Source organism: Leopardus geoffroyi, chromosome D4, assembly GCF_018350155.1.
Source record: "Leopardus geoffroyi isolate Oge1 chromosome D4, O.geoffroyi_Oge1_pat1.0, whole genome shotgun sequence".
NCBI classification, from domain to species: Eukaryota; Metazoa; Chordata; class Mammalia; order Carnivora; family Felidae; genus Leopardus; species Leopardus geoffroyi.
Window position 1 is genome coordinate 24480834 of NC_059342.1, and position 18427 is coordinate 24499260.

The window sequence follows — 18427 nt, forward strand, 5'->3', positions numbered from 1 at the left end:
TCAAGGTGACCGGTGTTTGCTGGAGAAGCTGCTGTAATTCGCAAGACACATTTCAGTACTCAGTACCCACAGGAAGTATATACAGCCGTTGTCCTACTAAAAGTTTTTCTTTACAACCAGGAAAGTGGCCTTGGTTCTCTTTCCAAGGAGATATTTGGTTAAATCATCAGCTACAGGTAAAGAATAGGGATGCTTTGTTCCAACTAACCTTTTGTTCTTTACTAAGTCTCAAGCCCCCTCACTCATTTGCAGGGCCTGGCAGGGCCAGTGTCAGTGGCCGACATCCCCTGATGCCTGAGGTCCAGCCAGAAGCAGCCCTGTCCTTTCTTCCCCTGCTGCGGGTTGCAGAGATCCTCAATATTCTGGAGTGTGCTTAGTGTGACTCTCGCCCCCAGCCACCACCCCAGTTCCCAGTAGACAATAGACACAATGGCCAAGAGAGGATTAAAATCAGTTTTATTAATAGGTTGGAGAGCACAGCTGGGATCTGAGACCCAAGTGAGGCTTCTTTTGTCCTCTCTGAAGTGATGGCAGCTGAGCCCATTGGGCGGGGCTCGCCAAACTTACCCACCCCATCACAGACCGAGGCTGGTATGTGGAGAGCCGAGTCCTGGCTGGGCCCACCACGGGCTGGTCCTGCTGGGTCTGTTTACTGCATGTAGACTGGAAGCCCAAAAGCAGGTCCAAGAGAAAGAGAGAGAGAGAGAGAAGAAGCAGGAGGACAAGTAAGCAGGGACTTTTAACACATTATCTCCACCCAGTAGAGACAGATGGCCCAAAGAGTCTCAAATTCATCAACCACAACCATCCCGAGGTCACCCCACAGGTGGAACCTTCTTCCCAGTACTTTCCTTCCAGGCTGGAATGTGGTTAAGAGATCTTTTCCCTGTTGGGCTAAGCAAAGACTGTAGGAATAAGGAAAAGGGTTTCTCCTAAGAGATGAGGTTGGGTCAGGAGACTGGACTTCTCAAGGAATAAGTAGCCCAGAGTCACCTTGTGTGAACCTTCCAGTCTGTAGACACTAAGCCAAATAAAGTTGTGAGCTACGGCAGCTAGAGCTGGGACCATAGGTCCCTAAGTCACCTCATGCCTGAATAATAACCACAGAATTCTTTTCTTGCCTGTACTCTACAGCCTGACCTCTGACGACTGCTGAGTAAGAATTTGACAGACTTCCCCCACTCCCCACCCTCAGGTGGGCAAAATGGATGAAAGTGGTCAAAAGGTACAAACTTCCATTTATAAGATACATAAGTCCTGGAGACGTAGCATACAACACGGGAACTCTAGTTAACAATACTATATTGTACTGAAAGTTGCTAAGTGAGTATATCTTAAAGGTTCTCATCACAAAAAAAATTAAATAATTCTGTGAGGTGATGGATTTTGACTACACTTCATGTATGATTATTTCACAACATATACGTGTATATATAACGTTCTACACCTAAAACTAATAGAGTTTTATATGTCCATTATATCTGAGTAAAACAGAATGACAGACTTGAGGCCACCACAGCTGAGGTACAATTTGGCTTGACGTCTATGGTGTTCCTATAGAGCGCCCTTTTTGCTTCAACAGAAACACCTTCTGATTTAGCAATCAGGTATGGAGTTGTTAGCTTTGTGTCAAACCAAAGCAGAGGGCCTTTTAGGCCATGCTGTATGGAAGGGAAGATAAGAATAGAATAATAAGATTCTTCCAGAGCCCATGAACAGAAGTTTCATGGCAAGTGTTGCATCTGACGTGGCTCTCTCTGGCACAGGAAAGCACCCTTTTCTGCCAGAAATGACTACCTACCAATTTTTTAACATCCTGCAATCCTTCCTCCTATCTGTAATGAAGAACCCTCTCTTCTGTTTTTTCCATGCTTTGCTATTTCTCTAGTTATCTTAATGCCATTAATTAGACTATAGCTATCTTTTATATCTGGGTGCATTTTCAGTACACTCAATATTCCTGGTTTTAGCCTGAGTGATTTCTGCAAAGGGTTGATTCCATCCATTACTTGTAATTTTGCTTTTTGTTTTGTTTTGTTTTTTCATACTATCACCATTCAAGGGTGACCTCATTCATGGTCAAATATGGCACCTTTCTGTATTTCCAATAGGCTATTTATACAACTTTCCTTTGAATAAAACTAAATGATTGCAGAAACATTTTTCCCCAGAGTATTTTTATTAGGGATTCCTGCCACCATATTAACATATAAAACAATCTGGATGTTGACATAGAAATGCAGGTTTCACTATACAAAGATAAGGCTCCAATCACAGGTCACATGGCCCCAGTATCTCTAGTATTTCAATGAAATCAACTTTTGAATTCTTCCCAGAGTTGTCTTTATAAATATTAGACAAACCACAAAATATATTCCAAATACATAACATTTTACAGTATGTTCCAAGCACAAACAGAAATACACGATACTTTACCTACATTTTTTTCATGATCAACTTGCATTAGCACTAAAGACAAGACTGTGTGTGTATATGTATTTGCCATATATGTGTGTATGTATAACCACAAATGTACACACAGTTGTTTGAACTGTGGAAAAATTGAAAGCTTTGAGACTGTGGGTTTTATCCACCATGATATCCGAGAGGGAAAAAGAATAATATGTTACAAACTCCTCAATTGGGGAAAAATAAACACAACTGTGTATGAAAGGCATGTCAGTTGTGTGTATAAAAATACACACACATATATACAGATTCATATATAAACACATCTATACCAATAATATGGAATATACATATACTCACACACTTGCTTTGAATTCTGTATCTCACTATGTTAAAAACTCACCATCTTTGGAAGCACTTTTCTCCTCATTTGATTCAGGCAGCTGGTGACTGTCTCCTAACAAAACCTAAGTGGATATTTCTAAAAGGCTGATGCCATTCTGACAAAAAGGTATTTCAGGATCCAAGTTTTATGTTTGGTGGCTAGTGCTTAAATTCAGCGGACCCTATTCTGTTAACTCCTTCACTTAAAAAACATTTCTATTCAATAATGATGTTTTTTGCCTGAAAGAGATGTTAGCTGGAAAAGTTAAAAGTAATTTGTTACTCCCTAATATAAATCTGCATGGTTGGATTGTGTGTGGCATTTATCCTGTCAGTATTGTTCAGGGTTTCATGATGGGCAATAATATATTACTTCCATGATTAAAAAAAATATTTAATATTACTTTAAAAGGGCAAGGGCTAGGTTTGTTATGGTTAGAACCTCAAAGGAAATGATAAGCTTGATGACAAGGGGGACTAATTTTATGCAGACTATACTGGGTACCCTTTTGTCAGAAAGTATGACTTGGAAGTCATAACAAAGGGGAGTAAAAACCTTTGAAAACTTCCAAAATAAACTATAGAAAATCTATTGCTACCAATAGAATTGGTAGCAAATTTCAGGCAATAAAGATTCTTCAAGAAAAAGCAAAATAAATCACTGAAAGCACGTGAGAGAAAACATCCTACAAACTTAATAGCAAATGTGTATTATAGTTTGCTCAACTGAAGGCTTCATGAGCAGACTTTTTAAAACTTATTTTCAAACTTAAATGTCTAATACAGTGCTCAGAGCTCCATGAATGAGTAGGACAGGAATGGCCAATTTGGAAATCAGGCTCATGATAGAGTTGAAGCATCTATTACAGTTTAGGAGAGAATATGGGCATCCAATCTCTTTGTAAATGAAGGGATTGGAATGTTCTCAATCCAAGGAGAAATCCCAATGCCCTAAACTCCATACCCTTTTCTTTCTCAGTTATACCACAGTATTGGTAGGATCTGTTGCCTCCCCATGCAGAGTACTTGTCTTTCTGTTGTGGATTTAATAGTATGAAGGAAGGTACTAGAACATTTGTCCCCTCTGCTATCTGGCTAGGGAGTCATTTTACTATTTCACCCAGGCTGAAATGGTGGATCGCCTAATGAATCCATTCTACTTTCTTAACGGGAGCCCCAATTATGAATGAGTTAAGATCTTAAGAAAACTGGGAAAGGAATATAATGGCCAACACAAACGAAGATCATCAGCATGATCAATAAGTCAAAATCCATTCTTTTCATATCCTCCCCCCATCCTTCTCACACACACACTTCTTTTGAAATTTCTTCCACAGAATCAAAATGAATGGCATGAGGGACCAAAAAACTATGCCTTAAAGTTTCTCCACTTTTATTTAGATCCACTTAAACATATTCGTGTCGACTCAACAGTAAGTACACATTATATCATCCAGTACCATGCATCAACACCGCTTTCAGAAAAGCTGGTTTGCCTGCCACCACTTGCGTACCAGCCTCACCAGAACTCCTGTTTTGCCACTTGCCCCATCCCCATCTGCTTCCACTCTTGGGTTAATGTACGATCATGTGCAATTAACTACCATAACTTTTAACTTTTTTCCTTTAGTTTCACTTTCTTTTAAAAACGTTCTGCTTCCCCAACCAAAATATTATGGACAGAATGCAAATGAAAGTCCTCTTGTCCAAATACTTTGAAAAACAGACTACCCAGTATCTGCTTGAGTGTTCTTAGTTTCTACATCCTCTAGTTCCATCATCCATTTTAAGAGCTTACTTACTACAGTGTCTTTCTACCTATTTTCTATCTCCTCTGAAGGTAACAAATTATGTAATTGTTCAGCCAAAAATATTTTAAAAAACAAACCAGTGCCAAAACATTAAAAAATTCCCGACATACCCTTTGTGCATTAGTCTTACAATCTGTACACTTAAATAACTCCAGGAGGCTTCTTTTTTTTTTTTTTTGCTAAAAATTTACCAAAATATTTTGAACACATAAAAATAGTTTTAAAAAAACAGAAAACAAAAGCCCAGCATAAATTTAGTTGTATAGGCATCGGTTAGAGGACATTGTTTTCACTAAGGATTATATTCAAAAACTTTCTCTTGGGTTTACTAAAATTCTGATTCTGAACCTTATAATGGTGCTAACTATTAAAAAAGGGGGAAATCTAATTCAGCGCAATGTATTCTGTATTATGATATAATAGATAAAGAGTATGTCTGTAGTATACTAAAAAATAAACATATTTTTGGTTAAAGGCCATCTTCCTGACCTAGAACTAAAATAACTGCATTTGACTTAAACTTACTTAGCTGCAGTGAATTATGGAAAGCTAACTTAAAGTTTTTAATAATCAGTTATGAGTAACGAACACCTGTTGATGGCCCCATGACCATTCGGAACCAGGCAGTTGCTGAAAAAACCAAAAAAACAAATCACTAGTATTGAATATAGCCCTTAGTCACATGAGATATGAACTTTATGAGCAACCCAGCATGTAGAGAATGAGGTTTACTTTGCCAGCCACCCACTCCTTTAGAGGACAGTAGTAGTCATAGTGAAACTGCTCAAACTCTGGCGTCTGGCGGATTTCACATAAGAAGGAGAGATCAATACCTGACTCCAAAAGGAGGAGGAGCAGGGGGAATACAAAGAGCAGCAGCCCCAGGCCCACCACAAGGAGCCTGGAAAAACTCTTGACCAGTGGGTTCACCCGAATATGGCCGCTCAGAATGTCATAGCTCCACGACAAAGCTTGGCGAGCCTCCTTCAGCTCTTCTTCTTCGGCCATCAAAAAGGCATTTTCATCTGCTTCCAGTTCCTCAAATGAATCTGTGTCTTCTCTTTCCAACTCCAGCCTCGATGGACAGTCAAAGAGCATGTCAATCTCATCATCATCAACAGGGGTGGGGAGCAGGCTGGCACTTGGGTTGTATGCCAGTTCAGAGATGGTCAAGGGCTCTTCTTTTATTTTATCTTCCTCTTCACTTGGGGGGTTTTCATACTCCCGGGCTTCCTTCACTGGCGAGCTAGAGATCAAGGGGGCAGAAATGTCTTCTTTGGGTAAGGGAACACCTGTAAAGAGACATTTTTTACCCTTAATTTTATATTTCAGGTTGTGGGTTCCCTGCCCACCCCCCCCCCCCACAAAGAGCTGTAGATGGAAACCAACCAAAAAAAGAGAAAAAAATGGAATTCAGGAAATTGTTCTGTGGAATCCTAATTTTAACAGGGTCTGTTACAAAAAATGACTCTAAGGTGAGCACGCTAAACCCCAAATAACCAATGGCTGGCAATATTTGTGTGTACGGTTATGGTCTGCAAACTTCCAACTTGGGCCATGTCGGTGAGAATAAGATGACAATAAACCACTATTGTAATTTTGAGCGGTGTCTTTTAGAAGTCAACACTATATAGTACTTCACTGCATGACAGATTATAGAATCTACTGTTCAATGATAGTCTATTTTTACATATTCTAGGTACGAGTTAGTGGTTTCGAGATTTAGATAACTGCGATCATGTATGCACAAATTTGCACCTTGCTCCCTTCACTTAACATTTTAACATTCTCTATGTTGAAATGGATGCCCATTGGGTTGAGTCACAGCTAATGGCTATGGAGAGTAGTCCCCAAACCCATGTGACAGGAAGGGCTGGTGAGAACACCTGGAAGCTGCGGTACTCAGCAGTGCTCAAGCTAAGGGGTAGGTGGGCAGGGCTGACTGCCCTCAGGGCAAAGCAAGGAGCCCTGTTGGCCAAAAAACTGCAGCATGAGTCAGCTTGAGTGAGGACAACAAAGAGCCTCACTAGCCTTTGAGCTGCTTCCCCTGCCGTGTCCGGGCAGGGAAACTAATTCATAGCCCCACTCATTGCTGAAAATTTTAAGCCCGCCTGACCATGGAGCCTAACCAGCACACGTCGGATGTTGCATACACCATTCAACAGCCCTACTTCCAGTGGCACTTGAACGCAGAGCCAAACTAGTGGCCTCACCTGCCTGGGCTTTCCAGTGCACACTCTTGCTTAATCCAGGCCCCCAGAGAACAAACTATGCAGGTCCTGCATCCCATCCTGCTGCCCTAGCAGGGCAAGGAAGCTGAGTATAGCATCGAGTCCTGACCATCCAGTAAGCCTACCCTGAAAATCTAGGAAACTCTGGTGCCCATCGTACAGCCTCACTTGGGCTGGGCACCAAGCCAGCAGTCCTATCAAGCTGTTCACAGTTGGCAGCACACCTAACCACCCATGATCTCAGAGCTTAAACCCTTGCCATGCTCCCAAATAGTTCATAATAGCAGGCCCAAAGATGTTACTGGTAGACCTGTCCAGAAATCCAAACCAAGCTAACTGTTGAACTGTCTTTGCCAAAATGAACCTGCAAAGCCTGGGAGAGGAGATCACTTACCACTTGCAGATACCAAAGTAAGGAATCAATAATCACAAAAAGGCAACTATGACTGCCCCAGAGGAAACTAATATAGCACTAATAACCTTAAAGAAATGGAGATCTGGGAACTGTCAAAGAATTCAAAATAATCCTCTTAAAGAGGTTTAGTGAACAAGAACACACAGCTAACTAAACAAAATTAGGAAAATGAAAAATGAACAAAATGACAAGTTCAACAAAGAAGCAGAAACCATCAAAAAGAATCCTAGGGGCATCTGGGTGGCTCAGTTGGTTAAGCATCTGACTTTGGCTCATGTCATGATCTAGCAGACCGTGGGTTTGAGCCCCGCGTCAGGCTTTGTGCTGACAGTTCAGAGCCTGGAGCCTGCTTCAGACTCTGTGTCTCCCTCTCTCTCTCTCTCTCTCTGCCCCTCCTCTGCTCACACTTTGTCTCTTTCTCAAAAATAAATAATCCTAGAGCTGAGGAATGGAGTAACTGAACTGAAGAATTCAACAGAGAGCTTCAAAGGCACACTCAACTATGCAGAAGGAAGAATTAGCAACCCGGAAGATTGGACATTTCAAATTATCCAGTCAGTAAAGCAAAAAAAATGAAAAAGTGAGATCAGCCTACAGACCTTATGGGATAAAATGAAAGGAAACAATGCTGGCATTACGGAAATCCAAGAAGGGAAAGAGAAAAAAAGGGATAGAAAGGATATTTAAAGCAACAAAGGCTGGGCTTCTGGTCTAAGATACAACAAGAAGACCCTGAACTCACTTCCTCCACCTCCACACCAGATCTACAGCTAGTTACAGAGCAATTCCTCCTGAAGAATGGCGGGATGAATGAAGAGCTTCTGCACAACACACTAGAACACATAGAGAATGGCAAGAGAGATGGAGATGTTGTAATGAAGGAAACCCCTACCCCTGATGCTGCCAACTACACAGGGGAGAGCTAATACTGAGACTGGGAGCAGATTCACTGCAGCACAGAAACAAGCTGTGGTTAAAAGAGCAGCTACGATATGAAAGATCGAGCCCTAGAACTCTGCCAGATGGCAACAGAACTGCTAGAACTCTCTTTGGATCAGAGGGCCTGGCAACTGTCATGGTTTACATTCCTCTGCTATCTCTATAGCACAGATGGAAGCAGGGTCTGGATAGAATAGCCAGGCTGCCACCTCAGGGAGCCCTAGGCACCCAGCCCATACAAGTCCTGGATGCCCTGGGGCACACAAAAAGCTGTGGTTTAAAAAAGCAACAGGGGCGCCTGGGTGGCTCAGTCAGTTAAGCATCTGACTTCGGCTGAGGGCATGATCTCCTGGTTTGTGAATTCGAGCTCCACGTCAGGGTGCTGACAGCTCAGAGTCTGGAGCCTACTTTGGATTCTTTGTCTGCCTCTCTCTCTGCCTCTCCCCGACTTGCTCATGTGCTCACTCGCTCTCTCAAAAATAAACATTAAAAAAAAAAAATTTAAAGAGCAACAACAATACAAAGGATCCAGCTCTAGAACTCTGCCAAATGTCAGGCAAGCTCTGGAACTCTCTCCAGGTCAGAGGGGCTGGTGACTAGCATGGTTTACAGTTTCCCTCCATCTTGGTAGCACGGATGGGAGCAGGGTCCGTGAGGCCTGGGACCCTAATTTACACCATTCCATTTGTCCAACCAAAGCGGCCCTGGCACAGCACACACCGAGGCATGCCTAATCAGTGCTCACGATAGCTCCAGTCATCTCACCAAGGTATCACAGGAGCAAAGCACCCTGCACTGCAGGCCCACACCTGGGCCCACACCTCAGCTCCAGATGACTTGCTAGGGCAAGCTCACACCTGCTTCAGGTCCAGCGACCCAAGCCAGAATGCTCCTTGCACAAGGCACCCTGGGAACACCCAGCTAGTACCTGCCTCAGTTCCAGGCACCAGGGTGCACCCTGTGTGAGCACCCCAGGACCCCCTGGCTTGTACCCACTTCAGCTTCAGCTGTTCTGCCAGGGTGCCCTCAGCACAAAGAGCCCTGCGAACCCCAGTCCATACTGGTCACAGCTGAGCCAGCCAAAGTAATCAGGAAAACACAGGAGACAACCATACACAAGGCCATTCTTTTGTATTTAGAAGAGGCAGTTTTGCCACCTAAGTCATAGAAATAAACACAGAAAGTAAAGTGAGGAGACAGAGGAATATGCTCCAAATGAAATAAGACAAAATCAGAGAAAAAGAACTAAATGAAATGAAGATAACCTATCTGATAAAGATTTTACAGTAATCAACATATTGGGGCACCTGGGTGGCTCAGTCGATTAAGTGTCTGACTTCAGCTCAGGTCATGATTTCATGGCTCATGAGTTTGAGCCCTGGGTTGGGCTCTGTGCTGACAGCTCGGAGCCTGCTTCCAATTCTGTGTGTGCCTCTCCCATGCTCATGCTCTGTTTCTCTCTCTCTCAAAAATAAACATTAAAAAAAAATTTTTAAAAAGATGCTTGCTGGCCTGGAGAAAAGAGTTGAACTCCAAACTTAACCAAAGAAATGAAAAAATATGCAAGAGAAAATCAATAGTAACTTAGTGGATACAGAAGAATGAACAGATCAGTGACCTGGAAGACACAGGATTAGAAAGCACCTAACCTGAACAGCAAAAAGAAAAAAAAAAATTTTTTTTTTTTTAACATTTTATTTTTTAAGAGACAGAGGCAGAACATGAGGAGGGGAGGGGGAGAGAGCGAGAGAGAGATACAGAATCTGAAGCAAGCTCTAGGCTCTGAGCTGTTTGTTAACACAGAGCCCGACATGGGGCTTGAACTCATGAACTGTGAGACCATGACCTGAGCTGAAGTTGGATGCTGAACTGACTGGGCCACCCAGATGCCCCCAAAAAAAGAATTTTTAAAAGTGAGTATAGGTAAAGGGATCTCTTGGTCAAAATTAAGCAAACAAATATTCACATTATAAGGGTCCCAGAAGAAGAGAGGGCAGAACACTTACTTGAAAAAATAGTAGATGAAAACTTCCCTAACCTTTGGAGGGAAACAGACATCCAGGTACAGGAAGCACAGAGTGCCAAACAAGGTGAATCCCAAGGACATTAAGTACAATATAATTTCACTTATATATGGAATATAAAAAACAAAACCAAAAAGCCAAAACAGACCCGTAAATACAGAGAACAAGTCGATGGCTGCAGGGGCAAGGTGTGCAAAATGGGTGGAGGGGAGTGGGAGATACAAGCTGCCAGTTACAGAAGGAACAAGTCACAGAGATAAAAGGTACAGCATAGGGAATATAGTTAATAGTATTGTAATAGTGTTGTATCGTGGTGAATGGTAGCTACACTTGCAGTGACCACAGCATAATGTGTAGAGTTGTCAAATCGCTGTTGTCCATCTATGACTAATGTAACGTTGTGTGTCAACTATAATTTTTTTAAAAAGCAACAATGGCAGAAAACTTCCCAAACCTTGAGGGAGAAATACACATTCAGACCCAAGAGGCTCATAGGACCCCAAAGAGGTTGAACCTGAATAGAGCAACACCCAGTCATATAATTTGTCAAATGTGAAAGACAAAGAATTTAAAAAAAAATGTTAATGTTTTTATTTTATAGACAGGGATAGAGCGTGAGCAGGGGAGGGGCAGAAAGAGAGGGAGACACAGAATCCAGAGCAGGCTCCAAGCTCTGAGCTGTCAGCACAGCGCCTGACGCGGGCTCAAACTCCCAGACCGTGAGATATGACCTGAGCTGAAGTCGGACGCTTAACTGACTGAGCCACCCAGGCACCCCAAAGACAAAGAATTTTAAAAGCAGCAAGAGAAAAGAGAAGTTACATACAGCAGAAACCCAATGAGATTATTGGCAGATTGTCAACAGACACCTTTCAGGCCAGAAGAGAATGGGATAACATATGCAAGCGATCAAAAGAAAAAAGCCTGTCAAACAAAAATGCTATACCCAGTGAAGCTGTGTTTCAGAAATGAAAGAGGAATAAAAACTTTCCCAAACAAAAGCTGAGGAAATTCTTTACCACTAGACCTACTTTACAAGACATGCTAAAGGTACCTCTTTTAGTGGAAATAAAAGGACACTAATTAACATCATAAAAATGAAAAAGGGAGTGTAAAACTCACTGGTAATGGTAAAATACAGTCAAAGTTAGATTGTGTAGTATGGTAAAGGTGGAACATAATTCATGTGCCCTTAGTAAAAGGAAAAAAATAAAAATCATAAATAAAATCTTATTACACAATATAAAAATATGTAAACTGTAACCATAAAATGTGAAAGGGAGCAGAAGTCAAAGTGTAGAGCTTAGGAATTCTGTTAAAGTTATTATGTTCAAATACGGTGTTATAACTTTAAGATAGTTTATGTAAGCTTTATGGTAGCCACAAGGGAAAAATCTGTAGGAATTACACAAAAGAAATGATAAAGAAATCAAAGCCTACCGATACCACAAGACACCAAAACATTAAAAACAACAAGAAAAAAAGGATAAGAAACAAGGAACAATTATCAAAACGGCAATAGTAAGCCCTTAATTAGCAATAACTACTTTAAACATAAACAGATTAAATTCTCCAGTCAGAAGACACAGAATGGCTGACGGGATAAAAACAACTAGATCCAACAATATGCCTCCTACAGGAGGCTCACTTTAGTATTACAGACACAACATAGACTGAGAATGAAAGGATGGAAAAGATATTTCAAGCATATCATGCTAACAAAAAGAAAGCAGGGTTAATCCTTCTTACATGAGACAGAATCTACAGTATAAGTTATAACATTTCCTTTTTCATGTATAATTTTATAAGGTTGGCATTACACTGACACCAAAGCCAGAAAAGAACACTACCAGAAAACTACAGACCAGCATCCCTAATGAATATAGATGCAAAAATTCTTAGTAAAATAATAGCAAACTGAATTTAGCAACTCATTGAAAGGATCATTTACCACAATCAAGGGGGATTTATACCTGGGAAGTTTCAACCTGCAATCAGTGTGATACATTACATTAACAGAATGAAAGAAGACATCTTATTTCAATAGACACAGAAAAGCATTTGACAAAATTCAACATCCATTTATGATAAAAACTCAGCAAATCAGGTACTGAAGGAGTGTACCTCAACATAATAAAAAGATCACATACGATACGCCCACAGCTGACATCATACTCAACGGTGAAAGGCTGAATGCTTTTCCTTTAAGATCAGGAACGAGACAAAGGTGCCATTCTCACCACTCCTATTCAACATAGTACTGGAAATCCTTGCCAGAGCAGTCCGGCAAGAAAAATAAACAAAAGGCATCAGAGTTGGAGGAAATAAAACCCGTCTCTATTAATTGATAACATGATTTTATAAATAGAAAATCCTAAAGACTCAACTAGAAAACTTTTAGAGCCAATCAACAAATTCAGTAAAGTTGCAGGATATATAATTAACACACAAAAAAACAGTAGTATCTCTAAACACTAACAATGAATTATCTGACAAAGAAATAAAACAATCCCATTTATAATAGCATCAAAAACAATAAAATACTTAGGAATAAACTTAACCAAAAAGGTGAAAGATCTCTACCCTGAAAACTACAAGACACTGATGAAAGAAATTGAGAAGACACAAATAGAAAGATATCCTATATTTATGGATAAGAATTAATATTGTTAAAATGTCAACGCTACCAAAATCTATCTACAGATTCAGTGTAATACCTGTCAAGATTCTGATGGCATTTTTTATAGAAGTAGAGAAAACAATCCTAAACTTTATATGGAACTACAAAAGACCTTGAATGGCCACAACAGTCCCGAGAAAGAAGAATAAAGCAAGAGGTAACACACTTCCTGATTTCAGTAATGTATAGTAATCCAAACAGAATGGTACTGGCATAAAAACAGACAAAAAAAATCATGGAACACAACTGACAGCCAAGAAATAAACTCAAGCATACCTGGTCAAATAGTATTCAACAAGGGAGCCAAGAATACTCAATGGAGAAAAGACAGTCTCATCAATAAAATGGTGCTGGGAAAACTGGATATTCACATTTAGAAGAAAGAAGCTAGACTGTTGTTCTTACTCCACTCACAAAAATTAACTCAAAATGCATTAAAGACAGACAAAAAACATGAAACCACAAAACACCTTGAAGAAAACACAGGAAACAAGCTCTTTGACGGCTCTTGGCAATGATTTTCTAGATACGACACCTAAGTTACAAGCAACAAAATAAATAAGTAGGACTATGTCAAACTAAAAAGTTCTTCCCAACAAAAGAATCAACAAACTGAAAAGACAACCTATAAAATGGGAAGAAAAATATTTGCAAACCATCTATCTGATAAGGAGTTAGTATATAAATATATAAAGAACTACAACTAAATGGCAAAAACAAAACAAAACAAAACAAAACAAATAATCCAATTAAAAATAGACAAAGTCCCTGAATAAACATTATTCCAAGAAGATATACAAATGGCCAACAGGCACATGAAACAATGGTCATGTATAGTCTTAGGAACTGAATTTAAGAAAACACAGAAAAATAAATCAGATTTGTGGTTACCAGAGGTAGTGGTTCAGAATTGTGGGGGGAATTGGAGGAAGGGAATTAAAAGGTTCAAACTTCCAGTTATAGAATAAAGTAAGTGCTAAGAATATAATGTAAAACATGAAGACTATAGGAACACTGCCGTATTATACACATGAAAATTATTAAGATAACAGATGCTGAGAGTTCTCATCGCAAAGAATTTTTGTTTTTTAAAAATCGTATCTGTATGAGACAGTGTATGCTAACTAACCTTGCTGTGGGAATCATTTCACAACATATGTAAGTCAAGCCATTATGCTGTACACTTTAGACTTACACAGTGATGTAAGTTAAGCTCAGTCAGTTAAGCATCCAGCTTTGGCTAAGGTCATGATCTCACGTCTCATGAGTTCGAGCCCCGTGTCAGGCTCTGTGCTGACAGCTCAGAGCCTGGAGCCTGCTTCAGATTCTGTGTCCCTTTCTTGCTCTGCCCCTCCGCCACTCATGCTTCTCTCTCTCTCTCTCTCTCTCAAGAATAAACATTAAAAATTATACAGTGATATATTTCAATTATATCCCAATAAAACGGGGAGGGGGGAGAAGATGTGCAGAAGTGAATTATTGGTTGTCTCTTTCAAAATTCAGATATTTCCTGATAGCTCTGCTATGACAGCACTGAGCAATGTATATGAACAATACCATAAAACACGTAAGCCACATACAAGGTCCAACAAGCACATGAAAAGATGCTTAACATCGCTAGTCATTAGGGAAATGCAAATCAAAACCACAAAAAGCACATTACACCCACTAGGATGGTGACTATTTTTTAAACCTGAAAATAACAAGTGTTGGTAAGAATGCAGAGAAATTAGAACTCTTGTACCAATGGGGGTTTAAAAATGGTTCAGCTGCTGTGGAAAACAGTTTGGCAGGTCCTCAAAAAGTTAAACATAGAACTACCATCTGATGCAGCAATTCTCCAATGTATATACTCCAAAGAGTTGAAAACAACTACTCAAGCCAATACATGTACACAAATGTTCACAGTAGCACTCTTCCAGTAGTCAAAAGGTGGAAGCAACCCATCAGTGGTTGAACAGATAAAATATGGTGTGTTTAGGGGTGCCTGGGTGGCTCAGTCAGTTGAATGTCTGACTCTTGATTTTGGCTCAGGTCACAATCTCATGGTTCGTGGGATCGAGCCTCATGTCGGGCTCTGTGCTGACAGTGCAGAGCCTGCTTGGGATTCTCTCTCTCTCCCTTTGCCCCTCCCCTGCTCACACACTCTCTTTCTGTCTCTCTCTCTCAAAATAAACTCAAAAAAAATATGGTATATCCATACAATGGAATATTCAGCCATAAAGGCAATGAAGTATGGATACATGCTACATGAATGAAACTAAAAAAATGTATGCTAAGTGAAAGACGACAGACACAAAAAGTCACATAATATACGATTCCATTTATCTGAAGTATCCAGAATAGGTCAGTCCGTAAATACAGAAAGTGCACTTATAGTTTCAGGGGCTGAGGGAAGAGAGGAATAAGTGACTGCTTAATAGGCTTCATCCTTTCAGGGTGATGAAAACATTTTGAAACTAGACAGAGGTGTTAGTTGTAAAACATTGTGAAGGAACTAAACGCTACTGTATTCTTCACTTTAAAATGGTTTGTTTTGGGGTGCCTGGGTGGCTCAGTCGGTTAAGCATCTGATTTCAGTTCAGGTCATGATCTTAAGTTTTGTAAGTTCAAGCACCATGTCAGGCTCTGTGCCGATAGCTCTGAGCCTGGAGTCTGCTTCAGAGTCTGTGTCTCCCTCTCTCTCTGTCTGCCCTCCCCCCAACTCATGCCTCTCTGTCTCTGTCTCTCAAAAATGAATAAACATTAAAAAAATTATAAAATGGTCAGTCACATGAATTTCACTTCAATAAAACTAAAAAAAATAAATGCAAGCCATAATCTTCCTACTACCATATAATACTCCATGAAGAGTATTTCTCTGAAGGGAGAAAATATTCACAGTGGAGAGGAACATGACAAGCATTAGGATTGTGGAATGCTGAATCCTTACATATCTGGTATTCCATATCCCCAGAAGGAGGGTCCGTGTCCTTTCCTCTTCAGGAGAGTAGTGAAAATAATGTATTGGATATAGGTTATATTACTGCTCCAGAAAGACCATTCCCATTCTGGTTATTTTGGCTATTTTCTTTGCTCCTGTGGTCACACAGATCTTCCATACTTTTTGTACTAACAGCATCTCCCATGTATGTTTTTTCCTCCTCACATCTCCTAACACACAACGTCTTCTCCCTCTGTCTTCTGCTTTCCACATCCTTCTCCTATAACACGAGGGTAAGGGAAATCTCATGTCTTCAGACTGCAGTATTTAATTGATGGCAAATTAATGCCATTCTTCCACCCCCACCCCCCATGTCTTCCCACCTTTGGGTGGGTTTGCTCACACCCAAAACCTTGACTTTCCTCTATGTACACCCACACTGTACCGATCAGCAGCTTCTGTGTCTCTACCTTTTTTTTTTAAATTTTTTTTCAACGTTTATTTATTTTTGGGACAGAGAGAGACAGAGCATGAACCGGGGAGGGGCAGAGAGAGAGGGAGACACAGACTCGGAAACAGGCTCCAGGCTCCGAGCCATCAGCCCAGAGCCTGATGCGGGGCTCGAACTCACTGACCGCGAGATCATGACCTGGCTGAAGTCGGACGCTTAACCGACTGCGCCACCCAGGCGCCCCTCTACCTTTAAAACATATCCAGAATCAGACTACTTCTCACTACCTCCACTGCTACCACCCCGGTCCAAGCTATGTCCTTTCTCACCTATATTATTGCCCCAGCATCTTATCTTATCTCCCTGCTTCAGCCCATGCCCATGTTAGGGCCCCTATCAATACAGCGGCTGGACTGACCCTCATGAAAGCATAAGGCAGTTTATGCCATGCTGTTCAACACTCTCCCATGGCCAGGACAAGCCAAGTCCTTACCGTCCCTACTCAGTGTGCTGTGTCCTTCCCTCCTAACCTCTCTGACCTTGTTCCCCTACGGCTCTCTCCTTTGTTCACTCCATTGCAGCCACACAGATGCCCTGTTGTCCCTCAGCTATGCCAGTTGTGCTCCCACCAAAGGGCCTTTGTACCTGCCGTTCCGTCTGCTTGGAGCACTCTTCCCTCCAGATTGCTTCACACTCGCTCGCTCTTCACGGGTCTTTAAACAAATCTCACTTTCTCAGTGAGGCCTTTTCTAGCCACATTATGTAAAATTTCAGTCCCTATTCCCAGCGCTCCTGACTCCCCTTCCCTCATTTATTTTTCTTTTGAGAAGTACAGGATACAAGGACGAAAAGTAGAGCATAAGCAAAAGGTGAAGGCAGTAGCTTCTGGGGAAGACAGAATCACAGTAACTAATACAGGGTCACAAAGGCCAGTGGCTCCACAGGCCAGGCAGGTACTTAATGTGAATGAGTGTGGGACAATAGGAAGTGCTGGGGACTGGGGAAGATTGACCATATTGAGCTTCATCTGAAAGCTTTAAAATTCCAATTTTAAAACACACCCATACAGCTCACACAAAATGTGTCTGTGGGTCCTTTTTGGCATATAGGCTGGCTGTCTATAACTGCTGCTGTGACCAAATCAGCCAAATTGCTGATGTTTCAAAGTCACCCAAGTGTTCTACTACTTTGATCTCAATCACAGTAGTATTCACTTATTTTCCTGGAACGGAGGAAGTAGGCAAGGGAGTAAGTGCTTTCTTCTCTTTCATAATTTTTCTAGCCACTACTGTTAGATGTCTGGAGTTTCATATTACTATGCTCGAACTGTAACTAAGGTTGCCAGGGTAGAGTGGTAAGGAGACCATACAAAGGTTAGGCAACCCTGGGTTTAAACACCAGCGCTGTCACTTACCTGTGAGACTTTAGTTATTAAGTAACTTCAATTAAAAGTTAATAGTCTAGGAACTCAGGTTGCTTCCCTAGAACACAGGAGTAACACCTACCTCATAAGGCTGGAGGGAGGGCTCAATGTAATTATGGATGCAAAGGTGTTATCTATGGCAAAAAAAGAAAACCTATAGAAATCAGATGTTACTATCTTACCCAAGAACACTAGGCTACATTTGCTCTTATCATCCAGCAATATCATTTTATCACCATGTAGGTTATTTTTCTAAAAAGTCCACTGTTGTCAACCACAAAGAGAATTATGTTATAGTTGCCTATCTGTACTTTTTGTTTTCTTTATATGCTACATGCTTAAAGTTTCCTATCCACCTTTTCTGGTGAATTCTAACGAATATCCAAAGAGACCAGGGGTGTCTGGGTGGCTCAGTCAGTTAAGCATCCAACTCTTAATTTCAGCTCAGGTCATGATCTCACAGTTGTGAGTTTGAGCCCCACGTCTGGCTCTGTGCTGTCAGTGCAGAGCCTGCTAGGGATTCTCTCTCTTCCCTGTTCTCTCTCTCTGCCCCTATCCTGTGCTCTCTCTCTCAAAATAAATAAACTTAAAAAAAATAATATCCAAAGATACCAGAAATACTGGAAATTAGTAAGATTTATCTACACTCCTTTATTAAATTTATTTTTACTTCATCCAAATATGAAAAGTTTCCTGAATATATTTACAAAGTTCAATGGCTGACAAAATTTTTAGAA

General features: G+C 40.9%; 1 protein-coding gene across 2 annotated transcripts in view; it reads right to left on the bottom strand.

The window, feature by feature from the left end:
- Nucleotides 1-439: 439 nt before the first annotated feature.
- The window catches only part of FRMD3 (FERM domain containing 3), a 308803-nt gene continuing 290815 nt past the window's right edge, over nucleotides 440-18427 (bottom strand). Inside the window, exons 14-15 of one of the 2 annotated variants that reach the window (XM_045470330.1) lie at nucleotides 5438-5896; nucleotides 440-663 (exon numbers count right to left, since the gene is read on the bottom strand). In XM_045470330.1, the coding sequence (XP_045326286.1) occupies nucleotides 650-663; nucleotides 5438-5896 (473 nt within the window). In that variant the 3' untranslated portion in view covers nucleotides 440-649. Of the gene's footprint in view, nucleotides 664-2158; nucleotides 5897-18427 lie in introns of those variants that run through there. The other variant, XM_045470329.1, reaches the window with a different exon arrangement.